The 22,702-nt window shown below is 43.4% G+C and overlaps 1 protein-coding gene across 2 annotated transcripts in view; it reads right to left on the bottom strand.

Moving 5' to 3' along the window:
• Positions 1-2,856: 2,856 nt before the first annotated feature.
• The window catches only part of LARGE1 (LARGE xylosyl- and glucuronyltransferase 1), a 693,833-nt gene continuing 673,987 nt past the window's right edge, over positions 2,857-22,702 (bottom strand). For both annotated transcript variants that reach the window (XM_003405322.4, XM_023539269.2), the window contains exons 13-15: positions 17,825-17,971; positions 7,954-8,149; positions 2,857-4,374 (exon numbers count right to left, since the gene is read on the bottom strand). In XM_003405322.4, coding sequence (XP_003405370.1) covers positions 4,177-4,374; positions 7,954-8,149; positions 17,825-17,971 — 541 coding nt within the window. In that variant the 3' untranslated portion in view covers positions 2,857-4,176. The remainder of the gene's footprint in view (positions 4,375-7,953; positions 8,150-17,824; positions 17,972-22,702) is intronic.

Raw genomic sequence — 22,702 nt, 5'->3', positions numbered from 1 at the left:
AGTGTGCAGAAGCTGAGTCTGAGAGGGGATTTTAACTCCAGCTTTTTCCACTAACACACAGTTCCCCAAAGGCCTGGTGACCACAAATGAGGCCTTAACTCAAAGACAGGAGGGTCTTTGGAAGAAAGAGAATTAAAGTAAGGTCTGTCCTTTCATTAAGGGGCACAAAGAAGCTATTAGTCAACCCAGCAAATATGTGCTCTATAAATCAGCTCAATACATTCAGAGAGACCACTTTGATGCAGCATGCTGAGTTGGGGTCCAAGGTGGAGCTTAAAATTTAGCTACTGTACCTGTGCCATGTAACCCAGGAAATAACTCAAGAAAAGCATTCAGGGAATCAATAATGTCCCCTGGAGTTAAACCCAACTGTCTATGATTATAAATTGCCCGGGTCTATTTCAAATCTATTTTCAGAAAGTCTGTGGACATGGCAAAAATTGGGTCATCTAGGAGAGGCTGCTATGTCATTAGATGGATGCTAAAAGACAAAGACTAGAAATCCAATGATCTTCCTATATAGGTTGAAATCCTCTTGTCTGCCAATGTTTAATACCTGTTTTCATTATTGGGGAAGGGGGCAGCACTCCAGGTTATGTGGTTTGGGTCCAAAGAAGTAAAAGCAAATCAAACCAGTTGCCATTAAGTCAATTCCGATTTATGGCAACCCTATGTGTGTAGACCAATCCTCCCTAGGGTTTTCATGCTTGTGACCTTTTGGAAGCAGATTGTCAGGGTTTTCTTCTGAGGCACCACTAGGTAGGTTTGAACCTCCAGCCTTTCCATTTGTAGCCCAGTGCTTAACTGTTTGCACCAGCCATGGACTCCTCAAACTAGCAGACTTGAAATTCTGGCTAAATTCTGCCACAGATTGACACACATATGTGAACTTGAGAAAGTTACTTAATTTCACAGGGCTCACCCAGTTTCCTTATCTATAAACAGTAGTATCACTTTACAGTTTTGCTGGAAGATTCAATGAGCTAATGCGTGCAAAGGGGACTTGAACCACGGTGCTTTGGAACAGCTGGATGTTAGTGGGGCTAAGTGGGAAAACCCTGTCCTTCTTCCCAACTGAAAGCCAAGACGGTGTTGGTTTTTTATTTAAGCATGAAAACATCAGTGTGACCCATTCATAAGATTGTTCGCCCCAGGGAACTGATGCAAAGGGATCAACATCCTTAGTGATGGGCTCTGCTCAAATGGCTCCAAGTCCCCCCACGAGCGGGGGCTGGCAGTGAGCTGCTGCTCCCAGTGAGTGCTGGCGATGAGTGCCATTGGTGCTCCTTGATTGGGTTGGCACCTGGAGCCTCTGTGTTGAACTTGGCCATGAGCCAAAGATCCGAACTCCAGCCTTAAGTGACATCGGCTTCAGATTGTCAAGCACCTGTCTTTGGGGAAACACAATTTTCTTTCCCTGGCTTGGAGTGTCAGTTTATGGCTTTAATAATTTCAGTGTACATGAAACTATACACCTTCTCCAGTTTATACCTATTGTCTCAAAGTAATTAGCACCTTCTCTCAGTCTCAGAACTGACCTGGTTTGAATGATAAATTATATGGTTACTTGTAGAAATGCAAGTGAAAGCAAGGGGGTTTGGCATGACTCAGATGCCAAGAAAAATCAGAAAAATAAAAGGTTTCAGAGAATGTAAAATGAACTCACAACATTAAAGAAGTGGTGCTACCAGCATATTTTCACTTGGTTCAAGTAGCCAAAAAAACAAAAAACAAAAACCACTGCCATCGAGTCGATTCTGACTCATAGCGACTGTGTAGAACAGAGTAGAACTGTCCCATGGGGTTTCTGAGAAGCGCCTGGTGGATTCGAACTGCCAACCTCCTGGTGAGCAGCCGTAGCACTTAACCACTATGCCACCAGGGTTTCCATTCAAGTAGCCAGTAATGACTCATTCAAAAACCGTATCAACACGTATTAAAAGTGGTCTTTTCTCGGGAAGGAAGAGGAATTTGTGTGTGTCTGTATCTATGTGTACATATGGGAGAGAAAAAGGCAGTGGTGTCCTGGTGAATGTTTACCAATTGATTCTTGCGGGGAAAATGTCCTGATTTGTGGTGTTTGCTGATTCACATGGTGTAAATACTGCCATGGCTGAGTTCAAGCTACAAATATGATGTCACTGAACATGGAGTTGGAAAGAGATGCACACAGTAATTTCTCCTGAGCTGGCAGAAGCTAGCTTCAGTATACCACTGGAGAAAGGGGGTTTTTATATGTACTTTGCATACTTTTGTATTGTTTTATTTTTTTATATTATTCAGATAGTACTTTTATAATAAACTGTATATACATACACATATGTATATGCATGTGTGGATGTATATGTACATATATATGTATGTATGTGTGTATATATATATAAACTTCTGTATTTTTTTTTATATCTATATAAGGATGAGCCCTAATTATAGTTTTCCTAATTTCTGTATAAATCTGAGTGAAGCATCACTTGAACATATAACACATTGAGGGGTCTCATGAATCCGATTGCTGTGGGGTTCCATATAACTACCAGACCAAAGGGAGGGGGTGTTTACTTTACTATTGATTACCACGAGTTACCTTGGTAGCTCACAATTGGTCTATAAAATATCTGGTTTCAGTCTTGAGACAAGAGCTAGATGGAAAATTTAAAAATGCTTTGAGGATTAGAGGATAAAGTGAGATCTACTTTCAGGCAAGGAGAAAAGAAAAAAAAATGGAAAAGATTAAAATTCAAATGATGAGAAAAATAAGCCGGGAGAACATAAAGTGTGAAGTTGTTGTTTATGGATTTTGCTGTCCCTACTGAAGCAGGTCTCAGTAGCATCCTACAAGAGTGGGAGGGGCATGGGGAAGAAACAGTCCGTACTTTCCTTTATTGAAGGCAGCTTTCACTGCTCACATCGCAACTCAATACAAACAGCCCAGCAGAGGGTGGGGCACTGACTCTTGTTCTCATTAATGTAAACACAACATTAATATTGAAGATTAAAGAAAATGGGTAAAAAGTCCAGTGTCTCCGTGATCTGTGTAGCAGTGAAGGTGTTGCCTACCCTTGGGCAGGTCCCAAAGGGAGACTGAGGTCTCGGCCTCTTCCCATCCACAGTGAAGCAGGCATGACACAGAGGAATCCAAACACGTTCTTCCCCTGGGTCTCCAGACAACACATGAATCTTCAGCCCTGGGCTCGCAGTAAAGGCCTGAGAGGTTCGTACCTTTCTTGTGCACTGAAATAGTTTCTTCAAAGCCCTTTCCCTGTGAACCCGTCACTGCCAATAGAAAATGTGACGGTATAAAACAGTCAGCCTGGGCATTTCCACAGTCCCCACTGTCGCCCCTGGATTTGGGAGAGTAAGGAATTCGAAATCACAGGAGCTTCGGTGATGATCCTGAAGAAAGCTGCCCGTGTTTAACTACTGGCTGAAGATGCTTGTCTTCCCTGCTGGGCCACTGCTGATAGAGGGACACTGAGGCAGCTGATTCTCCCTTAGACCCTCAAAGGACCAGCTTTTCTATTGGATTCCCAGACCAAAAACAAACAAACAAAATCCCTCAAACAAAAACAAATCAAAACAAAACAAGAGTGACCTTGAAGATAAAGAACCAATCACCACTACCTCTAGGTCCCTCCAGATACCAGTCCCCATTGGATTTTTCCAAATAGTTGGTTTAGATCATTGGTTTGCCCTCCTTCTTAGGTACTCACCTAGATTGCAAGGCAAAGAAAGTTCCCTCTTAATGAAGAGGCATTTTTTATTTTATTTCCTGGGATGGATAACCCCCACCACCCTGACTTCTGTTTCTCCCCAGCTATGATGGGAAGCATAATTATTAAAAACCAACGAGAACAGCATAAAGACCTGCCTTGGTTGTGTGGCTCTGTGGTAAGGTGACGATCTCTTATTCCCTCTCACCCCCCGTGTCCCATTCTTGAAGAGATAGTACAGGTGGGCTGTTTTTCCACATTCTGGGAATGCTGGGTTGTGGGGCAGAGAGGGGCTGCTGGAACCTTGTTCCAGGCCTCTGTAGTGAGGGCAGCTTTGTTGGGCCAAAGAGACAAATAAAAACAAACCAAAAAGCACTGCTAAATTTTGAGTTTGAAGGCTGGGCCCCCAACAGCAAGTGGCTCTTCCCCTGCAGCGTGTCTCTCCCTAGTGGTGGGCACCTTGGTGCTAGCTGTTGTTTTCAGCCGTGAGATATTTCAGGGCAGCGAAGCCGTAGCGGCGGGACATGTCCTGCTGAAATTCTTCCTTCAGGGTTTTGAGACAGATGCGGTATTGCTTGTTGGAACGGAACTTTGTAATGTCAAAGCTGGGGGCGTGAGGCATGTGGATCATGTAGGCGTTGGGCAACACGATGAATTCATATTCCTGGAAGAAGACAAAAGCAGTGTGAGCACTTTCAGGAGCCCTCACCATTGGGCAGTGAATGCCCAAATGGATGACTAAGTGAATGAACGAACTGGTGAACGACACCAAGAAGCAAGGTAGCACCACTGAAAGCATGTAAGGTTTAGAGTGAGACAGTTCGCGGACACTGCTAAGACTTTGGACAAATTACTTAGCTGCTCCGAATCTTAGTTTTCTCGCCTATAAAATATTTACCTTGGAAGATGACTGTAAGGATGAAATCAATAATGTATGGCTAGTGCTGAGCACAGCTCATGGCCCATAAAAGGTTCTTGATAAATGTGAGGTCACACTCACACGGTCACTCTGGGATGGTGCAGACCATAGGGAAGCCTCTGGCTCAATTAACTGACATCTGTTTCTGTGATTTCTCATAGGACTTGGACGAGATTTGACAACCACAACAGGACCAGTACAAAAGAGACAAAAAAAAAAAGAAAAAAAGAATGAAAAAAACAAAAACAAATGTTCCAATGTACACCCGTGTTCACTGTAGCGCTTTTCTCAATAGCCAAAAGGTGGAAATAGCCTGGATGTCCACCAACGGATGAATGGAAAAACAAAATGTGGGAATTACATAAGCCAGAAAAAAAAAAAGGAAGTCGCAATACATGCTATAACACGGCCGAATCCTGAAAACATTATGGTGAGTGAAGTCAGTCACAGAAGGACAGATACTGCACGACCTTACTCATACGAAATACCCAGAACAGGCAAATGCATAGAGACCAAAGTCTCTTAGTGTTTACCAGGGGTGGGAGGGAGGGGGAAAGGAGGAGTCGTTGTTTAGAAAGCACTGAATACCTGTTTACGGGGATGGAAAACGTGGCAAGTGACACTGGTGATGGTTGTACAACATGACTGATGCAACTGATGTCACTGAATTGCACATGTGAAAAAATGCCGAATTTGTCAATCTTGTGTTACAGATACTTTGACCACAAGAAAAAAAAAAAAATCCTCCCCCAAAACCCCCAAATGTTCGACTAGATGAGGCTCATTGAGACCATAGCTCTCCCCTACACATCCTTATTACAAGTTACAACATCGACCTGGCAGAAAAACTCAGATCAAAAATAAAAGGTCTCTGTATGGTCAAAGGAAATCCTGGTGGCTTAGTGGTTAAGTGCTACAGCTGCTAACCAAAAAGGTTAGCAATTCGACTCCACCAGGCGCTCCTTAGAAACTCCATGGGGCAGTTTTACTCTGTCCTGTAGGGTCACTATGAGGTGGAATCGACTTGACTGCAACGGTTTTCTCTCGTTCAGCTGCTAACCAAAAGGTCAGCAGTTCAAATCTACTAGCCACTCCTTGGAAACCTTACAGGGCAGCTCTAATCTCTCCTGTAGGGTTGCTATGAGTCAGAATCAACTGGACAGCAGTGGGTTTGGTTTTTTGGTTTGGTATGGTCAAGATACAGAATGTGGAACTCAAAGGAGCACCCAGCATACCTTCGCTCAGATTCTATTTACTCTGATTTGGGGCATAATTTCTGATAAACTGTGGTTATCTAGTTTCCTAGCCCAGAGCAGATAAGAAGGAAACCAGAAAAGGAAAATTGTGAAGTGTGATGGTAGCTGTTACAGATAGGAAAATAGTGACAGCAGCAAGAAATAACAGTTGATGGTGAGGAATGAGTGAGAAAAACCTTGAAAAGAAAACAGTAGAACTCACAGAGCTTAGCTGTCTGGGATATTTCATCAGGGTGGATTATCCACTAGGCAAGGCAGGCATGGTGCTTACCTTGCTTACCAGATGATCTGTAGTGAACAATTTGACGTTTTTTTCACCACATTAAAGATTCTGCTTCTAGGTATGGCTGCCCTCTGTCTCTCTCCCAACCCCACAGCACCTTCCTACAGAATCAAAGCTTCTTTTCAAATTTATAATCCCTGACAGGGATGGATTACCCGGTAAGCAAAGTAAGCACAGGGTTACTTGTGCTTACTGACTAATCTGTAGTGACCAATTTCACATGAGTTTCAGATGTGAAATCGTACACTACAGACTAGTCAGTAAGCACAAGTAAGCCCATGCTTACCTTGCTTTCTGGGTAATCCACCCCTGCATTTCATGTAGGGACAAAAAGCCCTCTAAATCCTACTAACCCCTATACTGAGAGGTGTGGCTATACCGTCCGTCAGGTGCTTGCTCATTATTTCCTTAAGTTACTGGAAAGGGTAAAATTATGTTTGGCATGGGCTACTGTCAAAGAAGGGAAAAGGCAACACATTTGCAAGAGCTCTCTCAAAATTGTCTAAAATAAACAAAGCCCAGGTTTCAGGGAAGGGCAGGTGAGCTTTATTTGAACTGGTTTGCCTCACAACACTGGTAGATACATGAAGACTACGACATTTCTTTTCTTTCATATAGAAGCTGAGGCAGATTAAACATTTCTGTCTGCTAGCAGTGCTGGGCTCTCTCCACGTATTAGTAAAATATGGCTAGGAGAGGTAACACTTTCTGTTTTTAAAAATGGGCACTATTCTACAACCTTCTCTCTACATCAGTGGTTCTCAACCCTAGACGTGCATTAAAATCACCTGGGATTGCTGTTAGCCATCTTGGACCTGTTCAAAGTTCTCCAGGTGATTCTCATGGGCAGCCAGCTCCGGGTGCCCTACCCTCGCTTTTCCTGAATTTGAAGTGCTGTCCTTGAGAAATATTTACACTATGGTCTATGAGGAGGTGCCTTGGAGATTAACACATGAAGGGAAAAGGTGGGGTTGGGGGCCCAGGCAACCTTCTCCTAATTTAGCCAGAGCAACTTTGATTTTGGTTGTTTAACACAGGGGTTGGCAAACTAATACATCTGGCCCTGCCACCCTGTTTTAGTAAATCAAGTTTTATTGCAACACAGCCACGCCCATCTGTTTACATATTGTCTAAGGCTACTTTTGTACCACAATGGCAGAGCTGAGTAGTGCTGACAAAGATCTGTAGGGCCACAAAGGCTAAAATATTTACTGTCTGACCTTTTATAGAGAAAGCCTGCCAAACCCTGCTTTAAAATATTAAAATTCTGCATATAATTTCTATTGAAGTAGGTTCTCAATCAATACTAGCTGAATGGATGAAAGGGTTTTATGACTAAACACAGCATAAAAACCACTCATGTAGTTCTAGGGTGGAATAATACTTGGGTGTCAGCGGCATGCTTTGTGTCATTCATATGGAGCTCCTAGAATGCCGTCTGTCACTTATATGACTCAGAGGCCAGGTGATGAATGGCTGTCGTTTGCTTATCATCATCACGAGACTGGGTGAGAATGAAAGGATGAACTGGTTTGTCACAGAAAACTTACATAGGGCTGGGGCCTGGCTTGGAACCAACTCTTACCCAAGGGTAGATATAGACCAATGGTTTGGGAATCAACAGCCTCAAGGATTAGCTCTGGCACGTTCTTAGTCCAGGCCTCTGAACACATCTTGTTCCCTCTTAGGTCTCTGCTTTCTTGTCTCCAAGGTCCCCTTTCTGCTCTCAGATCTAGGCCTCTCCTTCCCTCCTGCAACAGCAGCAGGTCATTCCATCCATCTCACCTGTGCATCCAGCTCCATGATATGAGCCACCTTGTTCCAGCCAAAGCCCACAAACCTCCGGTCGTACTCAGGGCAGTCCCGTCTCACAACAACGTATGGCTCGAAATCGGCCTCCCATTCCACCCGGTAAGGCGTGGTGGCAGTCCGCCACTTGGCGAAGTTTGTGGGTGCGTGGCCTTTCGTCCAGACGTGGTACCTAGGACACATGAGAAATGTCACTGGGTGGAGGCGAAGGATGTGAGCTTGCCAAATGCTGCTGATTTGAAGGAAGTGGAAGTACATGCTGATATAGTCCTTTATCTACATTCCTCATGGCAAGGAGATACTCACTATGAAAGGGTAGGTGGACTCTGGGAATGCTGTCATTTCTACGGAACAGCTAATTGCAGGCTGGCTTGTACTATAGTTATTCCTACCAGAGACCATTGTGGTAGGTAGAATTCTAAGATGACTGTCGTGGATTGAATTACAGCCCCCCAAAAATGTGTGTATCAACTTGGTCAGGCCATGTGTGGTTGTCCTCCATTTTGTGATCTTCCGATGTGTTATAAATCATAATCTCTGCCTGTGGTTAAAAGGACTACTCAGGTCACCTCCCTCATCCAAAAGGGAGTTTCCTCAAGAGATAAAAGGAAAAGGAAGCAAGCAGAGAGTTGGGGACTTCATACTACGAAGAAAGCAACACCAGCAGCAGAGTGCGTCCTTTGGACACAGGGTCCCTGTGCCTGAGAAGCTCCCCAACCAGAAGATTGAGGACAAAGACCTCCCTCCAGAGCCGACAGAGAGAGAAAGCCTTCCCCTGTAGCTGATATCCTGAATTTGTACTTGTAACCTACTAGACTGTAAGAAAATAAATTTCTCTTTGTTAAAGCCATCCACTTGTGGTATTTCTGTTATGGCAGCACTACATGACTAAAACAATGACCTCCAATGACTCTCACCTTTGTACAATCTGGCCCTTTGGGAGATGGCCGAACCCGTGAATACGATGATACATACTCCCATGACTATCCTATGTTATATTGGAAAAGAGATTTTTGTAGATATAATTAAGGGTACTAATCAGTCAGCTTTGGATTAATCCAAAGGGAGATTGTCCGGATGGGCCTGACCTAATCACGTGAGCCCTTTAAATCTGGCTCTAGAGATCAGAGGCAGAACAGTAAGTCAGAGAGATGAGTGCTCTGCCTGGCTGGGAAGAAAGCAAAAAGCCATGTTGTAAGCTGTCTAGGGGGGTGGGAGTGTATGTGGCAAAGAACTGTGGGTGGCCTCTAGGAGCTGACAGCAGTCCTAGCTAACAGACAGCAGGAAAATGGGGACCTCATCGCACTTCATCCCACATGGAAAGGAAGTCTGCCAGCCACCAGTGAGCTTGGAAAAGAACCATGTACTCTAGACTGGAAACCACAGCACTGTTGACATCATGATTTCAGGCCAGTAAGACCCTGAGCAGAGAATCCATCTATGCTGTACCCAGCCCTCTCACCCACAAAGACTGTGAGATAGTGAGTTTGCGTCATTTTAAGATGCTAATTTGTGGTAATTTGTTATCAGTGATAGAAAATGAATGCAACCATATGAGAACAATAATAAGCTAACATTTCCTAAGCACTAACATGCCGACTTGATGGCACTGGGTTTTTGTGGGGTTTAACATGCACTGTGTGCTGTATTAAACACTATATATATTCTTTTAAATTCTTAAAACTTATCCCTGAAACTACTGCCCTGAGATAATCTTTAAACCTTAAACCAAAAACATCCCGAGTCTTCTTAAAACTATAGTTTAGCTTAACTAATAAAAAAAAAAAGTCTGCTTTGAGCATTACGCTCTTTTAAGAACTATCTATATGGGATCAAATTGATTAGATAGAAATCTTAGGCGGCAGTGAATTTAAAGATGAGAATATTCATACAACTCAAAAAAATGTAATCAATGTCACTAAATGGTATGTACGTGTAGAAACTGTTGAACTGGTGCATGTTCTGCTGTGTATGTTCTCAATCAACAACAAAATAAATAAAATTATATATAAAAAAATTCTTATAACTTACCCAATGTCAAGTTACAAATAGCTACATGGTGGAGCTGGGATTCAAACCTAGTTAGTCCGGCTCAAGGGCCAAGGGCCAGGATCTTTAACTAACACTAGGCTGCCTCTCTTAGGTTATTTTTCTCACTCTCTGACCTATGAACAAGTACTCAATGAATACTACACTAAATTGAATGAATGAATGAGTAATCTAAAAACCTAAGATGTACCTGAGGCAGGGACCAGTTAGTGGGGCAGGAATACACCTTTGCAAGCTGCCTGGAGGTGGCAGGAAGTTGGTAGTCACTGAAGTAATAGACAAAGCCCAAGAGGAAGTGGTTAGGGAATGATAATATGCAGAAGTAGAAAGAGAAGACTCATAAAATGAAAACAAGACAGGAAGAAAGTGAGCTCGACAGCTTAACTGTAGGGAGAAAACCAAAACCAAACCAAATCAGTTGCTATCGAGTTGATTTTGACTCACGGTGACCTCATGTGTTTGAAAGTAGAACTATATTCCTTAGGATTTTTTAGTGGCTGTGACCTTTCGAAACTTTATCTCCAGGCCTTTCTTCTGAGGCATCTTTGGGTGCATTTGAACCCCCAACCTTCCAGTTTGCAGCTGAGTGTTTAATCATTTGCATCACCCAGGGACTCCTGTAGGGAGAAAGGAGCTCACAGTCCTGGGTTCCACCTTTGCCTCAGGGAAGCTTCTTTAAAGTAAGCAAGGGTTCACATGAGAGTGTTCGGTGTGGCTAGTGAAGTTGTTTCGGCAGGGAACATGACCTCTTCCTTGTTTTGCTCTTTCAACACTGAGGATGGACTTCCTCCGGCCCTCCAGGCACAATTCAGGGTGGCTGCGTAGGCACTGGCCAACAGTCAGACTTCCATCAAGTTGTGTTCTTGGATGACATGGCCAGGCTAGGAGAAGGCAGGGACTCGAATCTGAACTCCATCAATTCAGCAACTTCCACCAAAATCAAGGTCACTTAAATGGAAGAGGAATGAAAGGTCAAGGAATAGTGCTTTAATGGAGTGTGAAAAGGAGGGATGGTGTGAGAATGTCAATCTTGAGTCTAATCCAAAATCCAGAACAGGAAGGAGTTGATTTCCTATTTGTAAACTGCTGAGCAGATAGTCTTAACATCTGAAGCCTTTGACAGAATTGGCAGAGCCCAAGTGACAGCTATTATTATTTGCTCAGCATACAGATTGAATAGGTATGGTGAAAGAATACAACCCTGACGCACGCCTTTCCTGACTTTAAGCCAATCAGTATCTCCTTGTTCTGTCCAAACAACTGCCTCTTGATCTATGTAAAGGTTCCTCATGAGCACAATTCAGTGTTCTGGAATTCCCATTCTTCGCGATGTTATCCATAATTTGTTATGATCCACACAGTCAAATGCTTTTGCATAGTCAATGAAACACAGGTAAACATCCTTCTGGTATTCTCTACTTTCAGCCAGGATCCATCTGACATCAGCAATGATATCCCTAGTTCCATGTCCTCTTCTGAAACTGGACTGAATTTCTGGCAGTTCCCTGTTGATATACTGCTGCAGCCATTTTTGAATGATCTTCAGCAAAATTTTGTTTGTGTGATATTAATGATATTGTTCTATAATTTCCAAATTCGGTTGGATCACCTTTCTTGGGAATAGGCATAAATACGGATCTCTTTCAGGCAGTTGGCCAGGAAGCTGTCTTCCACATTTCTTGGTATAGACAAGTGAGCAACTCCAGCGCTGCATCTGTTTGTTGAAACATCTCAATTGATATTCCATCAATATCTGGAGCCTTGTTTTTCGTCAATGCCTTCAAAGCAGCTTGGACTTCTTCCTTCAGTACCATTGGTTCCTGATCGTATGCTACCTCTTGAAATGGTTGAACATCGACTAATTCTTTTTGGTATAATGACTCTGTATTCCTTCCATCTTCTTTTGATGCTTCCTGTGTGGTTTAATATTTTACCTACAGAATCCTTCACTATTGCAACTTGAGGCGTGAATTTTTTTCTTCAGTTCTTTCAGCTTGAGAAATGATGAGTGCGTTCTTCCCTTTTGGTCTTCTGTCTCCAGCTCTTTGCACATGTCATTATAATACTTTGTCTTCTCGAGCTGTCCTTTGAAATCTTCTGTTCAGTTCTTTTACTTCAATTCTTCCTTTTGCTTTAGCTGCTCGACGTTCAAGAGGAAGTTTCAGAGTCTCCTCTGACCATCTTGGTCTTTTCTTTCTTTCCTATCTTTTCAATGACCTCTTGCTTTCTTCAGGTATGATATCCTTGATGTCATTCCACAACTCTTCTGAACTTCGGTCACTAGTGTTCAATGTATCAAATCTATTCTTAGATGGTCTCTAAATTCACGTGGGATATACTTAAGGTCATATTTTGGCTCTCGTGGACTTGCTCTGATTTTCTTCAGTTTCAGCTTGAACTTGCATATGAGAAATTGATAGTCTGTTCCACAGGTGGCCCCTGGCCTTATTCTGACTGATGATATTGAGCTTTTCCATCGTCTCTTTCCACAGATGTAGTCAATTTGATTTCTGTGTGTTCCATGTGGTGAGGTCCATGTGTATAGCTGCCATTTATGTTGGTGAAAGAAGGTATTTGCAATGAAGAAGTCGTTGGTCTTGGAAAATTCTATCATTCAATCTCTGGCATTGTTTCTGTCACCAAGGCCATATTTTCCAACTACTGATCCTTCTTTGTTTCCAGCTTTCGCATTCCAATCACCAGTAATTATCAATGCATCCTGATTGCATGTTCGATCAATTTCAGACTGCAGCAGCTGATAAAAATCCTCTGTTTCTTCATCTTTGGCCCTAGTGGTTGGTGTGTAAATTTGAATAATAGTCATATTAACTGGTCTTCCTTGTAGGCGTATGGATATTATCCTATCACTGACAGCGTTGTACTTCAGGATAGATTTTGAAACATTCTTTTTGACGATGAATGCAGCACCATTCCTCTTCGAGTTGTCATTCCCACTATAGTAGACTATATCATTGTCCGATTCAAAATGGCCAGTATCAGTCCATTTCAGCTCACTAATGCCTAGGTATTTTCAATCGCATCATATGCATGTGAAAGCTGGACAATGAATAAGGAAGACTGAAGAAGAATCGACGCCTTTGAATTGTGGTGTTGGCGAAGAATATTAAATATACCATGGACTGCCAAAAGAATGAACAAATCTGTCTTGGAAGAAGTATAACCAGAATGCTCCTTAGAAGCAAGGATGATGAGACTGCATCTTACATACTTTGGACATGTTGTCTGGAAGGATCAAGTCCCTGGAGAAGGACATCATGCTTGGTAAAGTACAGGGCCAGTGGAAAAGAGGAAGACCTTCAATGAGGTGGATTGACACAGGGGCTGCAACAATGAGCTCAAGCATAACAGTGAGTGTAAGGATGGCGCAGGACCGGGCAATGTTTCGTTCTGTTGTGTACAGGGTCGCTATGAGTCAGAACCAACTCGAGGGCACCTAACAACAACAACAAGTAACAGCTGTGAACATGCATTAGTTTCAAAGCATGGTACAGTGGGATCATCAGACCAGGGTTCAAATCCCACCTCAGCCATTTACAAATTGTGAGACCTTGCACAACAAAGCACTTCGGCTAACTAACCTTTATTTTCCCCTTGTATAAATAATACCATATCTTGTTGAATCCTTGAGAAGCTGAAATGAGAAAATGTTTGTAAAGAGCATGACACGATGCTGGAACACAGAAGCATTCATAACTCCTTGTCCCCTAACAGGCACTTTAACAAAATGGCAAAAAACAATGGTTCCTAAGCCGGCCTGCCTGGGTTTGAATTCTGTCATTCAACACGTTAGGACGAGTTATTTAACCCTCTGCACCTTCATTTCCGTCTCTTGGTAAAACAGATATGATAATAATAATACCTACTTCATGGAGTTATGATGATTGAGTAAATGAATTCACATGAAGTTCTCAGAGATGTGCCTGATATATAGTAAGTCCTCAAAAAATGAAGATATTTTCATTATTTCCCTGTGTTTGCCACACAGATATAATATTAATTCACAGTGATCCCACGTCTAGCTCTCAGCAATATCCTATACCCCTACTAAAATCGTGGCCTCTTATAATGTGAAGGGAGGGATAGGCAGGGACAGCTTCGTCAGCTTTTGGGCAGCTGGCTTAGTTCTGTTCCTCTGGGTGGTAAGGCTGCTTCCATGGACTCAGCCCCAAACAGTGATAAGCAGGCTGAATGGCTGGTCAGCCTGGAATGCAATGAAGTTGTCATTAATCAAAAAACCAAACTCGTTACCATTGCGTTGATTCTGATTCCTGGCGATACCATGTGTTACAGAGTAGAACCAAGCTCCATAGGGTTTTCTTGGTTATAATCTTTATGGAAGCTGATCACCAGGCCTTTCTTCCCTGGTACCACTGCGTGGGTTCAAACTGCCAACCTTTCAGTTAGTAGTTGAGTGCAAATCATTTGTACCACCCAGGAACTTCAGCTACAATTAACCCGTCGTTAAAATGGGCCACGGCCTGAAAATAACCAGAGGAGTCCACTATCAGTCCAGCAGATACTGGACTCCAGGGCTTGTATTCTGAGATCATAAACACCAGGTAGCCTCCAAAAAAATAGTGATGAGAGCTTTCCTGGTACCTCTTTGCAGGATGCTATTCAGGAGAAGAGATTTGGGGTCACTTTGCTTTGAGCTGTTGTTATTGTTAGTTGCCATCAAGTCAATTCTGACTCATAGCGACACACGTGTGCAGAGTAGAACTGCCCCACAGGGCTTTCAAGGCTGTGACCTTTTGGAAGGACCAGGCCTGTCTTCTGAGGAACTTCTGGGTAGGTTTGAACTGCCAACCTTTTGGCTAGTAGTCGGGTGCTTAACTGTTTGCACCACCCAGGGACTCCTTTGCTTCGAGCAGTGATTCTCAAACTCAAGTGTGCATTTGAATCATCTGGAAAACTGTCTAAAACTCAGATTGGTCGTTTCCACCCCCAGAGTACCTGATTCAGAATATCTGGAGTGGAGCCTAAGATTCTGCATTTCAAAACAGTTCCAGTGATGCTGATGCTACTGGTCCAGGGACCCCACTCTGAGAACCACTGTCCTAGAGGACTCCGAGTATGGATGCTTTCTCGTTCATTTTGGGTATGGTGGAAGTAGTTTTCAGCTGCTTGGAGGCTTAAGAGTTTATCATTTGGAGAGAAGGGGACAAAAACAATTTGTTGGAGGGAAGGTCTGTAATTTAGCACCTGGCATGGTGGCTTGCAAGCTGTGGGCCATAGCAGCAATCATGGACACAGCAGGCCACACCCCAGCTCTCATGTTCACTGACTTGGCCTTGAAATTAGTTCTCAAATCACCTGGGGATGGAGAGAGAAGGAAGGCTGCTTTGGAGACTGGGACTAAAGTTTGGCCTCAAAGTCTCAATTACCAGCAGAAAGTTTCTCCTCTGCATCTTTAAAACAGTGAATGGTATAAAAACTCAGGACTTGATCAAAGAGATTTAATGGCTTTTTGATTAAGAGGATAGACAGGCTCTGGAGTTCCACAGACTCTGGCACTTCTTGGCTGTGTGTTCCTGGCCAAGTTATTTAACCCCTCAGAGCTTCTAGTTCTTTATCTCTAAAATGGGTATAGTAACACCTGCCTGGTAGATTTGTTATGATGATTGAATGAGTTGATCACATGGCCTACATTATACTAACCTAACCAAAACCAAATCTATTGCTGTCAAGTCGATTCAGATTCATAGCGACCCTCTAGGACAGAGTAGAACTGCCCCATAGGATTTCCAAGACTATAAATCTTTACAGAAGCAGACTGCCATATCTTTCTCCTGAAGAGTGGTTGGTGGGTTCAACCCCCCAACTTTTCTGTTAGCAGTTGAGCGCTTTAACAACTGAGCCACTGGGGCTACTGCTAGACGTTAAGCTAAAAAAAAAAAAAAAAAACAAAAAACCCAAGCTTGTTGCCGTTGAGTTGATTCCAACTCATAGCAACCCTATAGGACAGATGTTAAGCACTCATTAAATGGAAGTTGTTACTCCTTTCTGAAAAGAAAGACTGCTTGTTTTGTAGGGGTCTTAACTCTTTCAGATGACTTTTCAGAACTCTGGGTAGAGGAAAAGGGCTGGCATTGGAGTTCTGGATCCACTAGGACCTCTCACTCCTTAATTTCTTCATCTGTACAAGATGTGAAAACAATACCCTCTAAATCACTGAATGGATAACCTGCCTCATAAGATTACTTTGATGACAAAATAAAATTTGGGAAAGCACTCTACAAACTTAATAGTGGTGTGAAAATCTAAGTTATCATTACTACAAATCTTTTCGATAAAATTCAGATTGTCTAGAAATGTGGCCTTTTCGCTCAAAGGAAGAGCTGGCCATTATTAAACCAAACAGTTGCCGTTGAGTTGATGCCAACTCATGGTGATCTCATGTGTGTCAAAGTAGAATTATGCTTCACAGGCTTTTCAGTGGCTGGTTTTTTGGACATAGATCACTAGGCCTTTTTTCTGAGGCCCTGCTGGGTGGACTTGAACCTTCAACCTTTTGGGTAGCAGCCAAGTGTGTTAACCATTTGCACCACCCAGGAACTCCATTGTTCAAAATGAAGTACCTCTTTAAAAGATGAGCAGGCAGAAGCAACAGCTCTGTCTTCAGGTTGTTCTGTTAAGAGACCCAGCAGGACTCCTACTTCCCCTGGGGACGCTACACTAATGCCACAGTCTGTCCCCAGCAGACGGAACCCAATCACATCTGTGTAGCCATACGGACTCCTGGGGCACTCCCCTGCTGGCAGTTCTGCAGGACACACAGCCTGGGAAATCAGGAAAATGATTGCTTTGTTTGCAGCTGTCACTCAGGCTACAGAAGAGTCAGCTGCTACCTCTGCTGTGTGTAGCCTTAGAGTCACCCTGATGACTTCAGTTGATGAAGCTACTGCTGCTCGTCCCGGGCCTGAGGACCACTGGACAGACCACACACACACACACCCCCACACCCACACACACACCCACCCCCACCCCCAAACCCAAGGGGAGAGGGACTAACAACAATGATGCTAATAAAATGAAGCCCACTTACCAAATGAATGAATGAACAAGCAAACAAAAGAGAGAATTCAGAACCAGGAGTTGGAAGCAAGAACCGAAACTGAGTTTAGAAAGACACACACACACAAAAATTAAACTGCACCTTTCTACTCAACGTGCCTATCTTTCCTTCTGGATGCATAATACCTGTCACCCTGTACAAAATAAAGCATGTGGCATTTGGGGGGAGAATATTCCATAAACATTATTCAGGGCCAGTGGTGCTTTCCTTGGCTTTAAAATGGTCTAATGTCAGCAATGAACTTCTCTTCAGGGTCAACAGCATTGGTGTTGGGGTTTCCCAGGAGAGAGGAGGTCTTTGATTGGCCCTAAGAGATGGCGAAGAATACTGAATATACCATGGACTTCCAGAAGAATCAACAAATCTGTCTTGGAAGAAGTATGGCCAGAATGCCCCATGGAAGCGAGGATGGTGAGATTTCCTCTCTAGTACTTTGGACATGTTATCAGGAGGGACCACTCCCTGGAGAAGGACACTGTGCCTGGTAAAGTAGAGGGGCAGTGAAAGAGAGGAAGACCCTCAATAAGATGGACTGACACAGTGGCTGTAACAATGGGCTCAAACATAGCAGCAGTTGTCAACATTGCACAGGACTGCGCAGTGTTTCATTCTGTTGTACGTAGGATCGCTATGAGTGGAAACCGATTCAACAGCACCTAACAACAACAACAACAGCAGAGTACCATAAAGAGGACCACTCACCTGAATGTGAAGAGAGTTCCCATGTCCAGCATTGACAGCAGCTCTGCTTTAGATTTGGGGAATGAGAGTCGGTAGCGCAGTGTCTCAAATGCGGGGACGATCATTGCTTTCTTGGTGTTGGCAAGGTCGAGCTGGATGACAGACTTCCTGAAAAGAGAAAGCAGGAGGAGAGACAGGGTCCCCATGACGCCAGGCAAGGCCTTTCCCAGGAGGGCAGGGAGTGTAAGGGAGAATGTCCAAGTCAACCACCCAGTTTAAAGATAAGGAAATTGAGGCCCAGGAAGGCTAAGAAGCTTACAAATACCACCCAGGAAGGCCAGAGTAGAATTGAGAGCTGCTGCCTCTGAGCCAGAAAGATGGGTCTTTCTAGAGAGTGAACAGAGGGCAGGACAGCCAAGAGGGGCTGCGGGGAAGCTCCTACACTTTTGCAGTGTGGGCACTCTAGCCAGGGCCAAGTGTAGAAGGAAGGTTTCAAAGGATTCACAGAGGATTGAGCCCAGCCAGCTGGGTTCACTGGGCTGGCCAAACATGGCTACTATACTGCTTGCCACATGGAAGATGAGCAGTTGGACATAAAGCTGATGAGAGAACCACCAATCCAGCCATTTCTAGGTGCCATCTCCATGTCTTTTCAATCCCTTGAATCCTATGGATGCGGAGCCTTTAAGTGGACAGACCCGTCACATGCAGCCAGCGCCCAATAAGACAGGGGTCTAGTACCCATGCTTCCTGGTGGGTAAGTTCTCCATATCCTCACTCACTCCTGCCTTTGTGCCTGGTCTTCTGCTCTGCTCCTCTGACGCTCTGCTCCTGTCCTTCTAGATCTGTCTGCATTTCCTAGCTCTGTGGCCACCACGTGGGGTGGGAGACCATCTGAGGGAGGGCCATATGGCATGAGGCTACATGGACACAGATGGGATTTGAATCCTGGCTTTGTCACTTTGAGTCTTGTCATCCCAGGCAAGTGACTTAGGTTTCTCTTCCCTAAAATGGTGGTAGTAAGATCTACCTCTCAGAGTTGTGAAGACCTAATGAGGTAATCCCCGACGTGTCTGTCAGTTTATCGTACTGTGGGGGCTTGCATGTTGCTGTGATGCTGGAAGCTATGCCACCAGTATTCAGATACCAGCAGGGTCGCCCATGGAGGACAGGTTTCAGCGGAGCTTCCAGACTAGGAAGAAGGACTCGGCAGTCTACTCATGAAAAGCATTAGCCAGTGAAAACCTTATGAATAGCAGCAGAACACTGTCTGACACAGTGCTGGAAGATGAACCCCCCAGGTTGGAAGGCACTCAGAAGATGACTGGGGAAGAGCTGCCTCCTCAAAGTAGAGTCGACTTTAATGACGTGGATGGAGTAAAGATTTCGGGACCTTCATTTGCTGATGTGGTATGACTCAAGATGAGAAGAAACAGCTGCAAACATCCATTAGTAATTTGAACCTGGAATATACGAAGTATAAATCCAGGAAAATTGGAAATCATCAAAAATGAAATGGAATGTATAAACATCGTGAGCTGAAATAGACTGGTATGGGCCATTTTGAATTGGACAATCATACAGTCTACTACGTCGGGAATGACAACTTGAAGAGGAATGGCGTTGCATTCATCATCAAAAAGAACATTTCAAGATCTATCCTGAAGTACAACACTGTCAGTGATAGGATAATATCCATACAAGGAAGACCAGTTAATATGACTATTATTCAAATTTACGCACCAAACACTAGGGCCAAAGATGAAGAAACAGAAGATTTTTATCAGCTGCTACAGTCGGAAATTGATTGAACATGCAGTCAAGATACACTGATAGTTACTGGTGATTGGAACGTGAAAACTGGAAACAAAGAAGGATTGGTAGTTGGAAAATATGGCCTTGGTGACAGAAACAATGCCCAAGATTGAATGATAGAATTTTGCAAGACCAAAGACTTCTTCATTGCAAACACCTTCTTTCACCAACATCAGTGGTGACTATACACATGGACCTCGCCAGATGGAACACACAGAAATCAAATTGACTACATCTGTGGAAAGAGATGATGGAAAAGCTCAATATTATCAGTCAGAACAAGGCCAGGGGCCGACTGTGGAACAGATCATCAATTGCTCATATGCAAATTCAAGCTGAAACTGAAGAAAACCTGAGCAAGTCCACGAGAGCCAAAATATGACCTTGAGTATATCCCACCTAAATTTAGAGACCATCTGAAGAATAGATTCGACGCACTGAACACTAGTGACCGAAGCCCAGACGAGTTATGGAATGACATCAAGGACATCATACCTGAAGAGAGCAAGAGGTCATTGAAAAGACAGGAAAGAAAGAAAAGACCAAGATGGTCAGAGGAGACTCTGAAACTTGCTTTTGAACGTTGAACAGCTAAAGCAAAAGGAAGAATTGATGAAGTAAAAGAACTGAACAGAAGATTTTAAAGGGTGGCTCGAGCAGACAAAGTAAAGTATTATAATGACATGTGCAAAGAGCTGGAGATGGGAAACCAAAAGGGAAGAACACGCTCGGCGTTTCTCAAGCTGAAAGAACTGAAGAAAAAAATTCAAGCCTCAAGTTGTAATAGTGAAGGATTCTATAGGGAAAATATTAAACGACACAGCAAGCATCAAAAGAAGATGGAAGGAATACACAGAGTTATACCAAAAAGAATTAGTCGATGTTCAACCGTTTCAAGAGGTGGCATATGATCAGGAACCGATGATATTGAAAGAAGAAGTCCAAGCTGCTCTGAAGGCATTGGCAAAAAATAAGGCTCCAGATACTGATGAAATATCAATTGAGATGTTTCAACAAACAGATGCCGCTCTGGAGGTGCTCACTCAACTATGCCAAGAAATATGGAAGACAGCTTCCTGGCCAACTGACTGAAAGAGATCCATATTTATGCCTATTCCCAAGAAAGTTGATCCAACCGAATGTGGAAATTATAGAACAGTATCATTAATATCACACACGAGCAAAATTTTGCTGAAGATCATTCAAAAACGGCTGCAGCAATATATTGTCAGGGAACTGCCAGAAATTCAGGCCAGTTTCAGAAGAGGATGTGGAACCAGGGATATCACTGCTGATGTCAGATGGATCCTAGCTGAAAGTAGAGAATACCAGAAGGATGTTTACCTGTGTTTTATTGATTATGCAAAAACATTCAACTGTGTGGATCATAATAAACTATGGATAATACTGTGAAGAATGGGAATTCCAGAACACTTAATTGTGCTCTTTACATAAATCAGGAGGCAGTTGTTTGGACAGAACAAGGGGGTACTGATTGGTTTAAAGTCAGGAAAGGTGTGCATCAGGGTTGTATTCTTTCACCATACCTATTCAATCTGTATGCTGAGCAAATAATCCAAGGAGCTGGACTATATGAAGAACGACATCAGGATTGGAGGAAGACTCATTAACAACCTGCGTTATGCAGATGACACAACCTTGCTTGCTGCAAGTGAAGAGGACTTGAAGCACTTACTAATGAAGATCAAAGACCATAGCCTTCAGTATGGATTGCCCCCAATATAACAAAAAAAAAATAATAATCCTCACTACTGGACCAATGAGCAATATCATGATAAACGGAGAAAAGATTGAAATGGTCAGGGATTTCCTTTTACTTGGATCCACAATCAACAGCCATGGAAGCAGCAGTCAAGAAATCAAAAGATGCATTGCATTGGGTAAATCTGCTGCAAAGGACCTCTTTAAAGTGTTGAAGAGCAAAGATGTCACCTTGAAGACTAAGGTGCGCCTGACCCAACCCATGGTATTTTCAATCACATCACATACCTGTGAAAGCTGGACAATGAATAAGCATGACCGAAGAATTGACGCCTTTGAATTGTGGTGTTGGCGAAGAATATTGAATATATACCATGGACTTCCAAAAGAACGAACCGATCTGTCTTAGAAGAAGTACAACCAGAATGCTCCTTAGAAGCAAGGATGGCGAGACTGCGTCTTACATACTTTGGACATGTTGTCAGGGGAGATTAGTCCCTGGAGAAGGACATCATGCTTGGCAAAGCATAGGGTCAGTGGAAAAGAGGAAGACCCGCAATGAGGTGGATTGACTCAGTGGCTGCAACAATGAGTGCAAGCATAACGATTGCAAGGATGGCACAGGACCGGGCAGTGTTTCGTTCTGTTGTGAATAGGGTCAGTATGAGTTGGAATCGACTCAACGGCATCTAACAACAACAACAACAACAAAGAGGTAATGTAAGTATTGCTTAGCACACACAGCATATGGCAGGCACATAGCAATGATCACTATTATACTGCAATGCTACGATCATTCCCTGGCTTGATTTTCTCGGATCGCTTTTGGCCATGATCTTGGTATTTCACTTCTGACTTGGACCCTGACCCTTGGGTTTCCACCCCAGCATGGGCTGTCTGCTTGTAATCTCTGAAATGAGAAAGTGGCCTCTCTTGGGGTAATATAGCCCATGGAAGGCATTTTGCAAAATACTGGAAGAAGTAGCTTTCCTTAGTAATATGGCTGCTTCGTGTTGTGCTATTAAAGTCTCTTTTCTCAACTAGACTTTGAACCTGAGCCCAAGCAGGGACTGAGGCTGGGCTGCAAAGAGTAGTTATGCTACAAGGAAGTAATTATCCTACCCAGGTCAATGTGGGTCAAATTAGAGCCACAGTCTAAGAAGGACATCAGCAGGGTTTGGTTACATGAATGACGAGGGAGAATCTGGGCCAGGTCAGAATAAGGACAATTCTCTGAAGTCACAATTGGTTCAGAGGTCTTATTGATTCCCAGTGGAAAAGGCAGGGTTGACAGGCGAGTTAGAAGTACATTTTAAAAGCCCCTGAATATCATTTGTAGCACACTCTTTATAATTATGCTTT

This window comes from Loxodonta africana, chromosome 4, assembly GCF_030014295.1.
Source record: "Loxodonta africana isolate mLoxAfr1 chromosome 4, mLoxAfr1.hap2, whole genome shotgun sequence".
Classification (NCBI taxonomy): domain Eukaryota; kingdom Metazoa; phylum Chordata; class Mammalia; order Proboscidea; family Elephantidae; genus Loxodonta; species Loxodonta africana.
This window is presented reverse-complemented; position numbering and strand designations above follow the sequence as displayed.